Source organism: Nymphaea colorata, chromosome 12, assembly GCF_008831285.2.
Source record: "Nymphaea colorata isolate Beijing-Zhang1983 chromosome 12, ASM883128v2, whole genome shotgun sequence".
NCBI lineage: Eukaryota > Viridiplantae > Streptophyta > Magnoliopsida > Nymphaeales > Nymphaeaceae > Nymphaea > Nymphaea colorata.
Genome location: NC_045149.1, coordinates 19,116,428 through 19,133,066, shown reverse-complemented (window position 1 = coordinate 19,133,066; position 16,639 = coordinate 19,116,428). Strand labels below are relative to the sequence as shown.

At 40.7% G+C, this 16,639-nt stretch overlaps 2 protein-coding genes across 3 annotated transcripts; one reads left to right on the top strand and one right to left on the bottom strand.

Moving 5' to 3' along the window:
- Positions 1-147: 147 nt before the first annotated feature.
- On the bottom strand, positions 148-6,593 carry LOC116265163 (cellulose synthase A catalytic subunit 4 [UDP-forming]). Its single transcript, XM_031645691.2, has 12 exons — positions 6,471-6,593; positions 5,822-6,014; positions 5,115-5,239; positions 4,950-5,019; positions 4,477-4,633; positions 3,541-4,153; positions 3,158-3,295; positions 2,849-2,974; positions 2,416-2,628; positions 1,722-2,243; positions 1,186-1,536; positions 148-912 (listed from the first exon to the last, which is right to left on the bottom strand). Exons 1-12 carry the CDS (start codon positions 6,549-6,551, stop codon positions 328-330), a joined length of 3,174 nt encoding a protein of 1,057 aa, XP_031501551.1. The 5' UTR covers positions 6,552-6,593; the 3' UTR covers positions 148-327.
- Positions 6,594-11,286: 4,693 nt separating this feature from the next.
- Positions 11,287-16,160, top strand: LOC116265164 (probable inositol transporter 2). 2 transcript variants are annotated; one of them, XM_031645692.2, is made up of 7 exons: positions 11,287-11,655; positions 12,435-12,717; positions 13,313-13,383; positions 13,574-13,909; positions 14,063-14,170; positions 14,296-14,892; positions 15,406-16,160. In XM_031645692.2, the coding sequence occupies exons 2-7, from the start codon at positions 12,585-12,587 to the stop codon at positions 15,871-15,873; spliced, it is 1,713 nt and encodes a 570-aa protein (XP_031501552.1). In that variant the 5' UTR covers positions 11,287-11,655; positions 12,435-12,584; the 3' UTR covers positions 15,874-16,160. The 2 variants fall into 2 exon arrangements, with proteins under 2 accessions (XP_031501552.1, XP_031501553.1); XM_031645693.2 differs by lacking the exon at positions 11,287-11,655 and adding an exon at positions 11,712-12,249.
- The last annotated feature ends 479 nt before the right edge of the window (positions 16,161-16,639 follow it).

Genomic DNA, 16,639 nt, shown 5'->3' with positions numbered 1-16,639 from the left:
TGTCACTTGTATCTGCACAAATCTTCACTTGCTTGTGGATTTGTAGAAAGCCCCACTGGAACATTCTATGATCTTTGATAATCTTGGATGTTGTTATCCCCTATCAGAGAGGCAACTTGCATTTGCAAAATTCTCCACTTGTCCAAGTAGTCAAGTACCAATTTACTTGCATTTGAATAAGTAAATTTCGCATTGTATTACATTAATAGCATGGCCAGGTGCCCAAAAAAGTGGAAAAAAGCTGATGATCATCCTCACCATGAGTGACAATAGAAGCTGCAATGGAGCGAAGCAAAAAGAAGCGGTCTCTTTCTCTTGAGAGACTACCTAACACTCAACACCACACTGTCTGAGAATGGGGCCTTCTTGCTTGGGCAGGAAGGGGTCAATGCGGACCCAAACCAGAGAGAAGATCGATGCCAAGAGAACAGACCACAGGACAACAATGGTAGGAGTCCTGTTCTGCCTGCCCATGAGCCCCTTGAGGAAAGGGTACAGGTGAACTATGACCCAGAAGGCGAAGAAGAGCTTCCCAAACAGGGGTCCCCAGGAGCTGTACCCATTGTTAATGGCATCTGCAACACCTGCAACAACTCCAACCATGTTCAGGATGATCAAGGTCGTCGGCGGGATCAGCAGAGTAGTCCACTTGAAGAGGTAAAGCTCTCCAAACTCGTCTTCGTCACCAGATGCTTTTGCTGTAACTGTGAAGTTTGTATCCACACCTCCTAGCACCTTGAGTAAGCCCTGGAAGACTGCGAAGAGGTGTGCAGAGACGCCACCAATCACCCAGAATTGCTCATTTCGCCACCAATCTTGGATGCTTACTTTGCTCCACCGAAGTTCCAGCACTCCAGTGGCTATGATGGAGAGGAAAAGCCCAATGAACCACAAGCTAGCAAAGCTAGTAAGCTGTTGTATAAAAAGAGTTGGAACATGTTAGTCACAGTAATAGGCTTATATGGTTTTTGAGATACGATCTCTAGAAAAGATGAGCATCACGAGTACCCTCATGGATCTATCCAATAAACATGATCGAGCATCACATACAAACACAAATTATATATAATAACTTATCATTACCGCAATCTTTTTATCAATCTTCGTTCTCAGGAAGCAAAAAAGTATTCATTCTTGATCTTTTCATGCTGGTAGCACAAGTCTTGCGGCGAGAGGAAAAATTACCGTTGGGATGATGAATTTTCCTGTGAGAAGGCATACTGCTGGAATGGTGCAGTAGGCGAGTAGGGGGATGGATGTGAAAGGGTAGACGATGGTGTTGATGTAGGCCAAGCGCTCCAGCCATTTGAGGTTGCCACCATAACCATACCACAGTGGGCAATGCCTGCTGAGGAAGATTTCCACCGAGCCCAGCGCCCACCTAAGGACTTGGTGCAGCCTATCTGACAGGTTGATGGGCGCAGAACCCTTAAATGCAGCCCTTGAAGGCATGCAATAAACTGACTTCCATCCCCTACAATGCATCTTGAATCCAGTCAATATATCCTCTGTTACTGATCCATATATCCAGCCAATCTGCACACATGACATAACCTTTTTATATTTTCCTTACATAGCATGCATGTATTCCCCATTTCTATATACCCACATAGTATGCATGCATATAGTTTAGTTATGTGTGTGTGTATGTATATATATATATATATATATATATAGAGAGAGAGAGAGAGAGAGAAAGAGAGAGAGGGAGGGAGGGAGACCTCTTTGCCCCACTCTGTTTTCTCCTCATAGCCACAGCTGATGACATGAATAGCTTCCTTTATGAGTGAACTGGGGTTGGTGCCGGCCGGAATGCCTCCATCTTCCATGAGAGTCGAAGCGATGAAAACAGGCGACTGGCCGAATCTCTTCTCAAAGTTCTTCTGCGACATCAATGACGATTTTTCGAGTTCTTCATACCCTTCAAGCCCTTCCTCAATCTCTTCAAGCTGTATGAATTTCTCTCTTCTTCTGGAGAACTTGGAAATGGCCTTCTTCTTCTTCCTTCCAAACAGTCCCAAGAGGCCTCCTAATTTTTTGGACTTGGCCTTGGCCTTGGTCTTTCTTCTTGATTTGGTGAAGCAACAGCAGCAACAGCACCATGAAGGCCAGCAGTCACATGTCATCTTGGGAGGCTTCTCTGAGACAGGGGGTTCATAGCCATATAGAGCCTGGCGATTGAACACACATCCTGTACCTACATAAACAGGTCCTTGAATTCCATCAAGACCTCTCATGTTGATCTGCAGATCAGAAAAACCACCATGTTAAGGGCATGTTACAATTTCTTCTTAGTTACACTGATCCATTCTTAGTTACTACTACTCTTCGAAGAAATGCAGCAGTTCATGAACATGAGAACACTGAGAATTTGAGGGAGAAGCGTGTGAATCAATAATTATTTCGTGGACTTACATCAAAGAAGACGATGTTGCGATTTGCGTATCGATCGTGAAGATCGATCCCATCGAATCTTTGGGGAAACTGAACATAGCAAAGTTTCTTCCCCAGTTGGGGATCCATTAAGAAGCACATGGCTTCCCTCACTGCCTTGCTGTTGTTTATGTAGTGATCGCAGTCAAGATTGAGCATGAAGGGTGAGTTTGTGAGCACTGCTGAAACTCGAACCTACCATCAAACACCCCCATAAACAACATTCATCAGACAAGCAGCAAAATAACCAGCAAAACCAAAGCGAACGTTTGGCTTCATACAGAAACATGATTGTGTTTTCGATGAGAATTCTCAAACTTGGTCTAGCCAATTTCATGCAAAAGACGAAAATTTGGTCTAATATATCCAAGATTATCCCGCTTTTCTGGATAAAGCAAGTGCAAAGAACACTCACCAGTGCATTCATAGCACCAGCCTTCTTATGATGTTGGTAGCCGGGTCGCTTCTCTCGCGACACATACACTAGTCTAGGGAGCTCATTCCCATCTATGTCACGCGCACCTTCGCTTCCCAGATGAACCTGGGGCAGACATCATGTCGTTTTCTTAATGAAGCTTACTCACAAAAACATGACAAATATCACGTTTTACATGGAACAAAAACACTTGAAATATTGGTTTTAAGTGGTAGTTCCTAAACAAACAAAATCTTGCAAAATATCATGATTTACAAGCAAATTTAAGGGAGGGAAAAGGGGTAATACTTGGATCATTCCAGGGTGGTCTCTGGTGTTGTTTCCGGGCCATGGAGTGCCATCCTGCATCACCCAGCCCTCTTCCGGCGCTTTCTGGGACTTGGCCACCAATGCGTTGATCCTCACCTTGAACTCTTCATATTCTCGCTGCCCAAAATAAAAAATTACTTTCTCGAACTTTGATATTTTTTCCGGGATTTTAATTTTGTTTTATTTATGCATAATATTTTTCATGCTTATTTTGGGTAACAAGATGAATGATTTGGTGAATCAGGCAGAACCAAACTCATTCTTAGTTTTAATTATATTAAATAATCATAAATTACTTTAAACTGAATTAAACCTTTGAAACTAAAAAACAAAAAAAGGTTCCGTGTTGGTGAGGTGTGTACCTTCATGGCCCTCCGCTCCTTGACGAATGTGGGCTGGACCTTATCCTTAAGATAGTCGATCTTTTGGGAGAAATAAAACTCCGGGGCCCGCGGCTCTATGCTGAACTTCTTGCAGAACGGCACCCACCTCCTTGCGAACTCGGCCGTCTCGGACAGCGTATCGAACAGCAGCATGGACGCTCCGTCGTCCGAGACGTAGCAGCTCACCTTCTGAACCGGGTAGTCAACGCCCAGTATGGACAGCACCGTGTTGGCTGTGATCAGCGGTGGCTCCTTGCTCGGGTCCACCGTGCTCACGAAGACGTCCACCGCTGCGAGCCGGTCCGGTTCGCCTTCCTGCTCATACCGAGCCGTCAGCCGGTCCAGGTAGGTTTCCCGGTTGATCGGGAACCATTTGGGGAACTGATCCAAGATCCATGAGAGCGCGAACCAGATCTCACAAATGATGGAAATAAGCCAGAGGGCGTATGCATCCTTGGCCGGGTTGAGGATCCGGAACCGGAAAAAGAAGCAGAGGATCACGAGCCGGAGCACGATCACGATTCGGTACGGGTTGACCAACCTTGACGGAACTGGGACCTTTCTCCACATAGGCTGACGGGCTTCAGCTATCCTGTTTTTTTTTTTTTAAAAAAAAAAAAGTTAAAATGAAAAATAATTTAAGGTAAAGGGTGCCAAATTGAATATCATAAATCAAATCTCAACTATGAATGTGTCATTTGCTTTGAAACTTATGGGATATTGTGATGTCTCAAAAGTTTTACTTATAGAGGGGTCATTAATGAGATTATTGGCTTGGTTGTTAACTTTTTTAGGGTTAGAATCAAAACTATTAGAGATAAGCTTGGAATCAGCCGGACCCAAGTCAAAGAGTGGGTTGAGTTGTTTGAGAGAGATGAGACTCGATATGCTTAGGAGTTGAAACTATATACATACAAGTAGTCATCTGCATCCACTGGATCATCGCCGGTTTTGCCGTCGTGATGCACCGACGATCCCTTCTTCTCTTGGCGCGCTTTCCACTTCTCCACCCTCTCCTCCCACTCTGCATTCCCATACATCTCCTTCTCCCCCTCGAAGTCCTTGCTTACAACTGCACATGCCATGGCTGCCAGAGTGAGAAGCGGAAGCGAGAAGCGACCCATGTGCATGGGAAGCGTGTTAGGAAACGTTTGAATGCATGAACTTCTAGTATTAAACAAGATAAAGAGAGTAGATCGTAATCGAAACTGAGCACAAAATAATACAAAAATACAGCTATTCGGAGACAAGGGCCTTCGACTTAGAAATGACCAATACTTTACCATCTAACTATTTATAAGTTTAGGCTATGAAAGATTCTTGTAAGAACACCAAGGGGCATGTGAACCAAATGATTTACGATTAAAAAGCAAAAAGATTTAACGTACTGCTCCCAGCAATGGATGAAAAGGCACCACGAGTGGGCTGCCACAGCGGGGCATGATGATCTCCATTTCCCTGTGATAAGAATGAAATGAAATATGATTGGTACTGTTGCTGCCAATTAATGTCAAAGATTATATTTTATGATAGATACTATAATTAATTGATACCGATTGAGTAAAAGGTGAAGATTGGTGTAGTTCATGTGCTTCTTTGGTGTTCTTAATCTGAAATTCATCTTCCAAGTCATTATAATCGACATCGTCCTCTTCATCGCCTTCAACTCGTGGGCTCCCTGCAATGGTAGAAAGGGCTTCTGTTTGTGAACATTTTGGCAACATAAAATATGACAGCGGAGTGCTCCCCTGAGTCTCATCTCATGATTCTTTTAATGCACTTAATTTGGTTTTCAAACAAAAGTATGCTGTTAAACAAGAAACCATTTTTCTTTAACTTGTTTTTAGCCGTCTTTTGTGAAGAGACCATTTCTGAATCATGTTTTTGTAGGAAAACAAGTTGCAGACTTCAAGGTGTCAGATTTGATGATGGAAATGGAAATTGTTTGGTTCATTGATTTTAAGATGATCATAAACTGGAGATTGAGTTGAAAAAAAATGAAAACTTAGTTGTGTTTTCAAAAGATTGAAATTCCCCTCGAAAAGGATAAAATCTCAATTAAAAAAAACTCATTTGTTTCTTCCATCAAAAAGTATTTCAGTCTCTTGAAAACACAACTGAATTTTTATTTTCTTTTTCAACTTAATCTCTATCTTTGAATTTCTTTAAAGCCAGTAGCTTGGATAATTTTCATCAAATCTGGCACATGAGGGACTAGTAGCTACCCGTTTTTCTCTTTTTTTATGTCAATAAAGACTACCTTTGTGGCGCTTGTAGCGGGCATGGCATTTGGGACAAGTCTGGTTGCCTTCCCTCCTTTCATATTCATAGCAAGGACGGCATACCGGGAAGCCGCATTGCCGGCAAGCCACAAACATCTCTCCATTTTCATTCCGGCCGATCTCGTCACCACAAATCCTACATGCCGTTGATGATGAATTCCCCACCACCGTCTGTGCAAGTTCATGTCACCAATTAACGTCAACAAGCCAGCAAACACAAAAGTTATTACAAGCTAATTATGAGAAGATCACAAAGAAAAATCATTCAAAAGAGAGAGAGAGAGAGAGAGAGATCTAATGCAAAGCAAGCAGGAGGAGACTGGACCCACCTCAAATTTCTTGACTCAAACCTCGCCAACTTGGCCTACCAATCTTCAACCTAACCTGTTATATAAGATTCATGTTGCTGCATGGGCATGAGCTAGCCTAATACAAACCTAACCCACTGTACTCTGACGGATCACAACCGGCCCCCTAACAACTTGGTTTTTGTCCGTTAGGACAACTTTGTAACGCCTCGAAATTTTTCATGAATCTTTAATATAACACTAAACGTTTCTCAGAGAACTCGCAGAAAGCCAATCAGCAAACCGAGGTAGTTGAGACATTTGTAGATTAAGAACTTACCCCTTGATCATGGCTGTGGAAGGCATGCAGGTCGTCTCTTCCAGGTGATGCTGCAACAAATGGAAGGTTGGTGGAAGCCATGGCCTGTGAGAGGACGAGGGGCTTGGTGGTGGCATATTGGCTTTTAAATGGGAAAGCAGGCGGAGGGAAAGGTGTACTGCCTTCTTCCCCATACCTAACAGTGAGTTGGGAGGTCGAGTTGAGTCGAAGAGAAGTCATGTGCAGGGTGGCAGTTCCACCACCATGGCTTCCAAACTAAGTCTTTCTGGAGGGTTACAGCCAAACCACTCTTTTAATTCCAAGGTTAATGCCCACCCATGGTTTGGATCTTTATTTTTTTGATATAGCTCCAAACTGAAATTTGGATTCACCACTGGTCGGATCGGGTCGCCGCGATCCATTAGGTCAAGATTGTTCTGCCAACAACCATAGCATAAAAAAATAGTTCTGATGATGCTCGGATCCATTTTGAGTGAGATCTGATCCAATCCACCTGATCAGACCGCGTATCCCAAAGCCGCCATAACTCCTTTCAATGCAAGATGACAAAAGATGTGAACTCGAGGGCTTCTAACTCTGGGAATCTAACAAACTTCTTACTCTTTTATTCCCAAGTTTGAAATTTGTGCCTTGAAGTGAGGGATTCGGTAGTTGAGAAGTCCAAATCCGTAAATGGAATTCTAGAATAGAAGTGGGCATAGGTCTCTACTTCCAACTCTCCACCTATCATTGGCCACCTTCAACTTTTCCTCTTCTTTTTCTTCTCTGTGTTATCTGGTTTAGTCAGTCTTACCGGCACGATATTCGAGATCGTTATGCGGGATCATGATAAAGTTTCACGAGTACTTGGTCTCCAACTCAAAATTCAATAGGTTGCTGATCTTCATCAGCTCACTTTTTAATCTTTTTGATAGCTTTATGCAAGAATGTCTTGACGAGTTTCGTCTCTTTTGGTCATTCTCTGACAAACTGGTAGGCAATTGTAGTTTTTTCTTTTCCTGAGTAACAAGGATGTGTGGCATCAGCAGTTGTTGCCCTGTAGCTATTTCAAATGTTGAGCCATATTGGTTCTAAGAAGAAGGAGGGAGGGCTACCGTCTTTATTCCGGTCTCTACTCATCTAAAAAAAAAAATTGTATAACACGAGCACCAGAAAGGGAGGTGCAGGGTAAGCCAAGGGGCTAAGAATGTTCAAAGAGTCAAGCCAACTTGGGCTCGACTTAAACTTGCTCCGTTAGGCTCGATTATAACTCGACTCGTACTTTAAATGAGTCGAGTTCGAACTTAATTGATAACTTGAGCTTGTAAACGAGTTGGGTTCGAGTTGGATTATACTAATATTTATTTTTGTAATTTTGAAAAACTTAAAATGGCTTAAATAAAAACATGAAATTTTTAAGGAAAAAATAAATATTAAGGTACACTAGTTAAGCAAGGTCGACGTTGAGTCAAGTTCCAGCTGGTCGATCTTGAGCTCCGCTCACTCGTTGTATCCCTACAACAAGCTCGTGTCATTCAGATGGGGCCCCCTAACCTCATCTCGAGTGACTTAACGAGCTTTTGACGTTACTTTGCATCAAGTAAAGTAGAGAGAATCCTTGAGAGATAAAAAGTCTCATGAATTGCTAGCGCCTTATCCTTCTCCAGTGACAAAAGAACCCAAAAAAAAATAAAGCACTACTGTTTTGGTCCAAAGGGCTGGCGGGGAGAGAGAAAGAGCTACTGTGAATTTGCCCACGTGGTGAAAAAAATAGTTAATATAATATGGTTGTAACATTGAATGGATCACGCATCTGCCTTTTAATTCGGAAAAAAATAAAAAAGAAAACTAAAATTGTAATTGTTATTTTTATTATGCATTTAAAGGGTCTAAAATTTTTTGAAAGATTTTAATTTGGATTACTATTTATGAGGACCCTCAATAACAAGTTTCCACCTCCACGCTGATGCAAGGAATGGGTGTTCGTATCAGCATGGTGCATTTCTGGTTGTAATTTAACAACAATCAACTCAACTCCAATATGAATGAGATTTAAGTCATTATTCATCGATTTTAACTTGTTGTTAGATTTAAAAAGATCGATTTAACAAGGATCTTCATGTATTTTTACTTTTTTTGAGTATACTTTATGTGTTTATATGGCATTCAAGACATTCGATGTAGATGCTCAATATTAATGTCGACAAATTTTAAAACATTATATATTCAAGATATGTTAAGTTGGCTCATGTTGAGACAAATCTCTCTAGACCTTCTATTTTAAAGGTTTATTTATAGAAAACGGTTGTGACGTAACAATCAATATAAAAATCGTGTTTGCAGATACATAAAATAAGTTTTAGAAGCCAAACGCATTTATACCATTGATTTTAAAAATTTATAAAATTTTATGTACATATTTAAGAAATATTATAACCATTTAATGGCCTTCAGTAATGGATATGAATGAAATATAATGAAACAGTGCCCCTTTGAGGTTTTCTGTAAAATGAGAATGAAGCCACGTCTAGAAACTTCTGGGAGCTACTGGATTGTTCCGACTCCTTACAAAATGCCCACATGGTACTGATCTCTAGCTTTTTTAATATCCTGATCTCAGCCAATATGGTTATTTTAAAGAAAAAATTATAAGTGTGAATTTTCGAATCTCCAATTTCAAAAAAAATATATAAATATTAACGCCAGTTTGCTTAATTTGAAACTTAGTGAGCTTGACTAATAGGACCAAATAAAGACATTTTGGCATTTTTCATACATCGAAAACATTTTATATTGAGGATAAGATAAGATCAAATCGACAACGTCAAAAAGGAGGTAAGCATTGTTGGATAAAGACAAATTGCCACAATTTCCGATAGATGCTTGTTCCTATTGTTGGAAAAAAAAAATTAGGTTCTAAACAAAGCCATGATATAGAAAAAAAAATGTATAGAATAAAGTTCACAAATAATTATTTATTATTTATATTCATGTCAACAAAAAAAAATATTTGAAATAAATGTCAACTGTTAAGCTAGCAGCATTAGCATTCCAGTCAACATAAGCTGCTCAAACAAAGGCTGAAACCATTTTCCCCAAGGCCGCTTCAAGACTTGAATGGATTTATGATATATAAATTAGAGTATCACATTGCCATTGTTTACAAGTCAAATGAGTAGCATATATAAGAATTAAACTGACGACCAAACTTTACCGACCTACCAACTCAACAAGTTATGCTACATTCTTGAGGGTTAGCCTGACAACAGCGATGTCAAAGACTTCGACGACAGCAATTTGTCATGGAGTGCTGGCTACTGCATAAACAGGTCTGACAATGGCAAGGGCAGTGCCAAGGTAGGCCCGCATGGGCCTTTGCCCCACCTCAAATTTTTTTTTTAATTTACATGTAAATTTTAAAAAAAATTCATTTGTTCTATATAAAAATTTTGAAAAAAATAATATTTTAACCCTAATCAAAATTTAAAAACTTTAATTAGGCCCGCATCATGAAAAATTTTTGGTTTCACCCCTGGACAGTGGGTCCGAACCTAAACCTTTGACTTGAGGTGAAACAGGATGTATTAGAGAAAACATAATAGAACTGAATCTATTTACGGAGACCATGTATCGTTTGGGTTGGATCTGTTCTCTCATCCGGGCAGATGTAGAACTACCTTGAACCCTGGATGCGATCGGACCACGCACCCAGACCTTGTTGAAATGATCTGATCCACAACAGCTTGCACAGTTAGATGCCAAAATATTTTTTTTGCTAAAGAATCTCATTTCTCTCCTGTAAATCCGGGGAGATATTGGACTTATCTATTTAAAGCTTATCCACTTCTTATCAAGTATTGTTTCCTATCAAGTATCATATTGTCCACCTACAAACACAGCGTTAACTTATGATATGGGTTTCGAATCCAGGTGATCGCTGCCATGTTTGGATTGGATCTGCTACTCTTTTGAACTGCAAACTCGAATTGAAGATGTAACTGTAATTGTAATTTTGAGAGGAAGGGAAGGTATAATTGTCTCACGAGTCGTTTCCCGCACACGGGAAAACTTTAGATGAGGACAATTTTATCTCGAATCTTACTTCGTCTGTCATTTTGTCTGCATTCAGTGCAGACCGAAGCAAAATTGGCTTGGAAGTTCCAATCAGCTCCGGACGCTAATTAAGTTCCATCACTCACGGTTTTTTGGCCGATCCATGGAATCTGCCAATTCAGTTTGCAAACTGATCTTAATGATCCTGTCACCTCTTTGTGTTTGACTTATGTGGTCTTGGATGTACCAATACTTCTCTACTAAATTTGACGGAATCTAATTATTAATGTATATAAATTGTTGAAAAGTTCTTTGAAACTATATACATAGACAAAACGCTTCTGGCACTGTTATTGAGGTCGGTGCATAATTGGCGCCTTTTGGATTCTAGTAGGCTGCAATGCATAAAGTTAAATATCAAAAGTTTTTTTTTTTTTTTTTACTTTTCCTTTATTTTCAATGTAAAAATATTCGAAACTATTATTTTTTGTAGGCATATTAAAATGAAACCAGTGCAATATTGGTCAACATGGGTGTGCCATCCGGTGGTTATTTCTTATTATTTAATCATTTTCTTTAGAGCATCTATCTATTTTTGAAAAAATATAAATATGGTAATACTTTTCACCTTTTCATAGCTGATTGATAACCCGGCCAATCGGATTCATTTTCTGATCTTACGTTTGGGACAAGAAAAGAAATTGGGAGGGTCAAGCTTCACCTAAAAGCTTGTGACTTGACTGTTGAGTGACACGTTTCAGAAGTATGAAACTTTTTATCCGGTTTAGCCGCCGGCATAGAATCAGAGAACTAACCTGTTCTTTTCCATGATTATGGATCAGCTTTAGCTGGGTGGGGGTAGAAGACGATCGCCAATAATTTAGGAGTGTTGATCCAAATACTAACCGATTGTTTCGTGTTTTATGGACGAGAGACGCTGGCAAGTGCAAGCGATAGGCCTTTTCCAAAAAGGAATGTACCAGCTTTCACATCCTTAATTTGGGTAGCCTCCTCTCTGTGGGATAGATATGCACGCATTGAATTCATTTTCATCCCCTTCTTTATAAAGGAGACTGCTCCGATTTTTTGAGCGCGTGTCGAGAGTGCAGAACGGAGAAAAGTGGAGGTGGCTGGGTTGGAGAAGCAGAGTGAGGTAAGTTGTGTGGTGCTCTCTGCTTTTTTCCCTTTCTTCTATTCTGTTTTGCATCATGGGGTGTCCATTTTATTTTCTTTCATATTGGCGTCGTTTCTACTTTTGGGTGTACTTTTCACATGATCGAGAACGTCGGCTTTTAATGTTCTTTGTTGTGATTTTTGGATGAAGTTATCATTCTTCACATGTCACGCGGTCTTGAAACTCGTCTCTTTTTCCTTTTCTCCGTTCCTTGTAGTGCGGGTACTATTTTTTACGTAGGCATGAGTCACGACTTGCGGTTCCATAGATTTTCGAATTCATATGGAAGTGTAATTGGTTATTCGGTTGTTCTGTGAAAACTAATAAAAGTTATTTTGTGTTCTTGTTGATCTGTTGCCGCTAGAGATTTCAAGGTGTTACAGCAAAGGGTAACTGCAGACTTATTTGTTGTATCGAGAACTCTTCCTTTCCCATTGTTTTGTTAATGCGTGCTCCTCGTTCTGGACTTTCTCTTTGTTGGGGGTTTTAATTTTGGGCTATAGTCTTTATCAACAATTCATAGCTCCTCATATTGGAGCTTATAGCAACGGTTATTGCCATTCAGAAATAATGGTGCCACCCTCTCCTTTTCTTGTTGCTGAATTACTATTTGTTTTATCTCGCTGCGTCATGAAAATCCTTACGTTCCTGCTCGCATTAACTTTTTACATTTTGTTGCTGTAACTTTCTCTGGGTTTGATTTGTCAGATAAATGAAACCATGACCAACATGATTTTCTCTTGACATTTGATCGATAGGTGAAGCATTGGTTCGTTTCTGGTAAGGCAGGACGAGGGACACAAGTTTTCTACATACATATAGTCTGAAAGAATTTCTTTGTTGTAACAACTAGAGTCACACAAAGAGAGAATCAGGCGCCAAGGAGTTTGGCAACAATATAGGGAAAGATGGAGGGTCCAGTTCACAAACCAAGTAAAACCGAGTTCAATGAATACTCAACTTTGATGCTGAAGAACCCGTATGTTCTCAGGCTTGCTTTTTCTGCCGGGCTTGGAGGCCTCCTCTTCGGCTATGACACAGGTAGAGATTATTTTGGATTGAATGAAATTGGTGCCAGTGACTAAGTCTATCTTTTTCTCTTGTTCTGGGTAATCAGTGAAATGTTGCCAGTTTGCTGCTTACTGCCTGTCTCTCTGTGGGGCCGGAGTATGTGCCTAAATGTTCAGAAAATGAGTCGTGGAGAATGTGGCCATCGTCTTCATTCTAATGTTTTTACCTGAAGAAATACCTTAGTTCGTGAGCTTGGTTCTTTTTCACTTGATGACAGACACAAGCAATAGGATAAATTCCACCTTGCTTAATTGAGGCACAATTTGTCATACATTAAGAGAAACCAAAGATTTAAGATCTCTATCCATGACCGATTGACTCAGCCTTCATGTTACATTCTCATGGTGGATAAAGCTCTAGACGTAGGTGTGTAAAAAATGTCAAGCTCTTCCAATCTCTTGACCGTCAGTTTTCACATACGACATTTTGGTGTAAATTCCTCAACCGTCGTACACCTTGGTTTTTAGTATCGGCAGCATAGCAGGAGGGTAACTTGTTTTTATGTCAGCATGTTGTAGTTTGTAGATTTTGTGATCCAATTCTCGGATTGTGCTTACATTGGCAGGTGTGATCTCTGGTGCTCTTTTGTATATTCGAGATGATTTCCGATCTGTGGACCGTCATACTGTTCTACAGGTAAAACTCTTTCTAACATTACTGAGCATTAAGGATCAGCACTTTGTGAAGTGTGAAACTAAGAGTAGCTCGATCCAAACAATTTAGAACTGCTATAAGCAATGAGCAGATCAGCTTTCCCTAAGTGAGCTCCGGTATGATCCGTTTGAAATCTGGCTGAAGTGGAATAAATTTTGATACTATTTTGCAGGAAACCATCGTTAGCATGGCTGTAGCTGGTGCTATAATTGGTGCTGCCCTAGGCGGCTACATGAATGATCGAATTGGCCGGAAGAAATCAATAATGATTGCTGATGTTTTGTTCTTTGTTGGTGCAATCGTCATGGCTGTTGCCCCGTCACCGGGTGTGATCATTCTTGGAAGGATTTTTGTGGGTCTGGGAGTTGGAATGGCTTCTATGACTTCACCTTTATATATATCAGAAGCTTCTCCTGCTAAGGTCAGAGGTGCATTGGTAGCCACAAACGGCTTGCTTATTACTGGAGGCCAATTTTTGTCATATCTCATTAATTTGGCCTTTACTAGGGTGAGTACTAGCTGCTTCCATCTTGTCAAATTCTTTGTTAAGGTGAATCTTACTGTGTCCTTTGAGAAAATTTATGTGGATCTGTTTGTGGGAGCACCCGTAAATGAAAGATGCTGGAGTCTGTCAATAGCATTTGATTTTGTCTTCATTTAGGCTCCTGGCACATGGCGTTGGATGCTTGGAGTTGCAGGGCTGCCTGCCTTGGTGCAGTTTGTGCTGATGTTCTCTCTTCCAGAATCCCCAAGGTGGCTCTTCAGAAAGGTTGGTTCAGATTTCCTTCCTCAAAAAGTTTATTAAGGTTAAAACAGCTCCATCTAACTGTAGCATATGATTTCTTTCGCCAAGTCAGCCCCTCACCCTTATTTCGTGGAATTCTGCATGTACAGAACAGAGATGAGGAAGCAGCTTCAACCTTGAGAAAAATTTATCCACCATCTGAAGCTGAGAATGAGATTGCAGCTCTGCAAAAATCTGTTCAAGCCGAACGTGAAGATGAAGGTGCTGTGGGAAAGATCAGTATTTTTAAACTCCTGAAAACAAAAATTGTCCGCCGGGGTCTAACAGCTGGAATCGGGGTTCAGGTGGCTCAGCAATTTGTGGGAATTAATTCTGTCATGTACTATAGCCCAACCATAGTCCAGTTGGCTGGGTTTGCTTCGAACAAGACAGCTTTGGCACTCTCTCTCATCACCTCTGGCTTGAATGCCGTTGGGACTATAATTAGCATGTTCTTCGTCGATAGAACTGGGAGGAAAAAGCTTATGATCATAAGTTTAGTGGGCATGATATTAACTCTAATATCCCTAACCATTATTTTCCATGAAAGTTCAACACATTCACCAGCCATTGGAGTCTCACAGACTGCTCACTTTGGAAACTTTACATGTCCCAACTACAAAGCAATGCCTGCAGCAAAATGGAACTGCATTTCCTGTTTGAAGGCTTCAGCTGACTGCGGGTTTTGTGCTGACAGTTCAAATAAGGTTAGTTGTTGATTTAGAAATTAAAAACTCTTTCAATTCAAAGCATGAAGAAATATGCTCTATTTTTTGTTTACTGTATTTTCTTTCCATACAACACGTCAGGTTTTTATCGCAGTACACTTTTTGAACCACCATGACAGTCTCCTCACATTCATTTCCTCAAGTTTGTCTTGTTACGTAGCCCTTGGTTGTCTTCAAATTGGTGCTTGTTTTTTTGCTTCTTCTAGCACTTGCAATGGTCTTTGAAACCTGATCCCAACCCAGCTCCACTGAAATTGACGTTTAAATGCTTTTTCCGTCTAACTACAGATTACAGTTCAGTTGTAAAAATATGGTACCAAGTCTGAATTCAGGACAAAGGCATGGTTATAATAGCCAAAAATAACCAAACAGATTCAGATTCTGTAGGATGTGCAACCTGAAACTAGACTGAGCATACCTCTTGGACAAAGTCAAGTTCTATTCGAGACTAAATTCTCACTGTGCTAACTCCAGCTTCGGATCTTGGTGCAGCTTAACCCTGGTGCCTGCTTAATAGTAAATGATGGAGCAAAGAACGCATGCAACGTAGAACATCGGCAGTGGTACACAAGGGGATGCCCCAGCAGCTTCGGATGGTTTGCCTTGACTTGCCTTGGCCTCTACATCATCTTCTATGCGCCGGGCATGGGCACTATCCCCTGGATCATCAACTCAGAGATCTACCCATTGAGGTACAGGGGAGTCTGTGGAGGGATTGCTGCTACTGCCAACTGGATCTCCAACCTCATTGTTTCACAGACCTTCCTGTCACTAACAGAAGCGCTTGGGTCTGCGTATACCTTTCTACTGTTCGGTGTTTTTGCGTTCATTTCTCTCGGCTTCATCTCCCTGTTTGTTCCTGAAACCAAAGGGCTACCATTTGAAGAGGTGGAGAAGATGTTAGAGCACGGAAGAGTGGGACGTTGGAACAGGGAAGATGACATCGTCCTGCCCAAGTGAATAGCAAAGCGTAGAGGCTTCGGTCTCACAACTTTCTTGAAGGTTCTCAAGTTTGCTAAAGTTCTTTTGGGCTGGAGAACTTGAGAAAATCGCTGGTGGCTGATAAAGAAGCTGCCGGCCTGCCGCGAAGGCGGCATTTTTTTTCTTTACATGATTTTCTCTGTTGTTGGACAGTTACGTTTCGATTATTAGTCAAACTTACTGTCTCTCTCTCTCTCTGTCTCTCTCTCTCTCTGACCTTTGTACGCGTTTACATTTCCTTAATTTATCAATTGTATATTTTTTAATGATGAGAGTGCGAGATGACCTATTTAAATGAGTAAATGGCACATGTTATGGTTACATATCGGCCCTTGGAGGAAAAATAGACTTGCATTACGGCCACATTTATTTTCTTGCATTCTGTATACTTTCTGCAATACATTAATAATGTACATGTGCTACACCTGTCGATGTTATGGTAATTAAGTTTTATAAAAATAAGTTAAAAAGCAAATCTTCCTTTTGAAAATGAGCTCGTCTTGTTCAAATGCGCTAATCGGGCTCTTGTGAAGCACTGCAGAAGAGATCACTCTCTGCTTTTTTGACTCCTAAATTTTAAACTCGTTTCTGTTCATTAACGATGCATTCAATTAAGGGTCTTCATTCCAAATAATCGAACTCGAACAAGGTCTCCTTGGCTTTGGCTCGACCTGCGATAATGAAGTTGTACACGCTTTTTTATTGGCTTAAATTTTAGTCAGTTCATGTTATTACGGCCGAAATC

Bases quoted from the DNA above. Each gene is read 5' to 3' on its own strand.
- LOC116265164 (XM_031645692.2), top strand. From the start codon at position 12,585: ATGGAGGGTCCAGTTCACAAACCAAGTAAAACCGAGTTCAATGAATAC. The intron at 12,718-13,312 runs GTAGAGATTATT...TTACATTGGCAG, and splicing joins CCTCTTCGGCTATGACACAG to GTGTGATCTCTGGTGCTCTT. The intron at 14,893-15,405 runs GTTAGTTGTTGA...ATCTTGGTGCAG, and splicing joins GTGCTGACAGTTCAAATAAG to CTTAACCCTGGTGCCTGCTT.
- LOC116265163 (XM_031645691.2), bottom strand. From the start codon at position 6,551: ATGGCTTCCACCAACCTTCCATTTGTTGCAGCATCACCTGGAAGAGAC. The intron at 5,020-5,114 runs GTATCAATTAAT...TTCTTATCACAG, and splicing joins CTTCACCTTTTACTCAATCG to GGAAATGGAGATCATCATGC. The intron at 4,154-4,476 runs GTATGTATATAG...AAAAAAAAACAG, and splicing joins GTGGATGCAGATGACTACTT to GATAGCTGAAGCCCGTCAGC.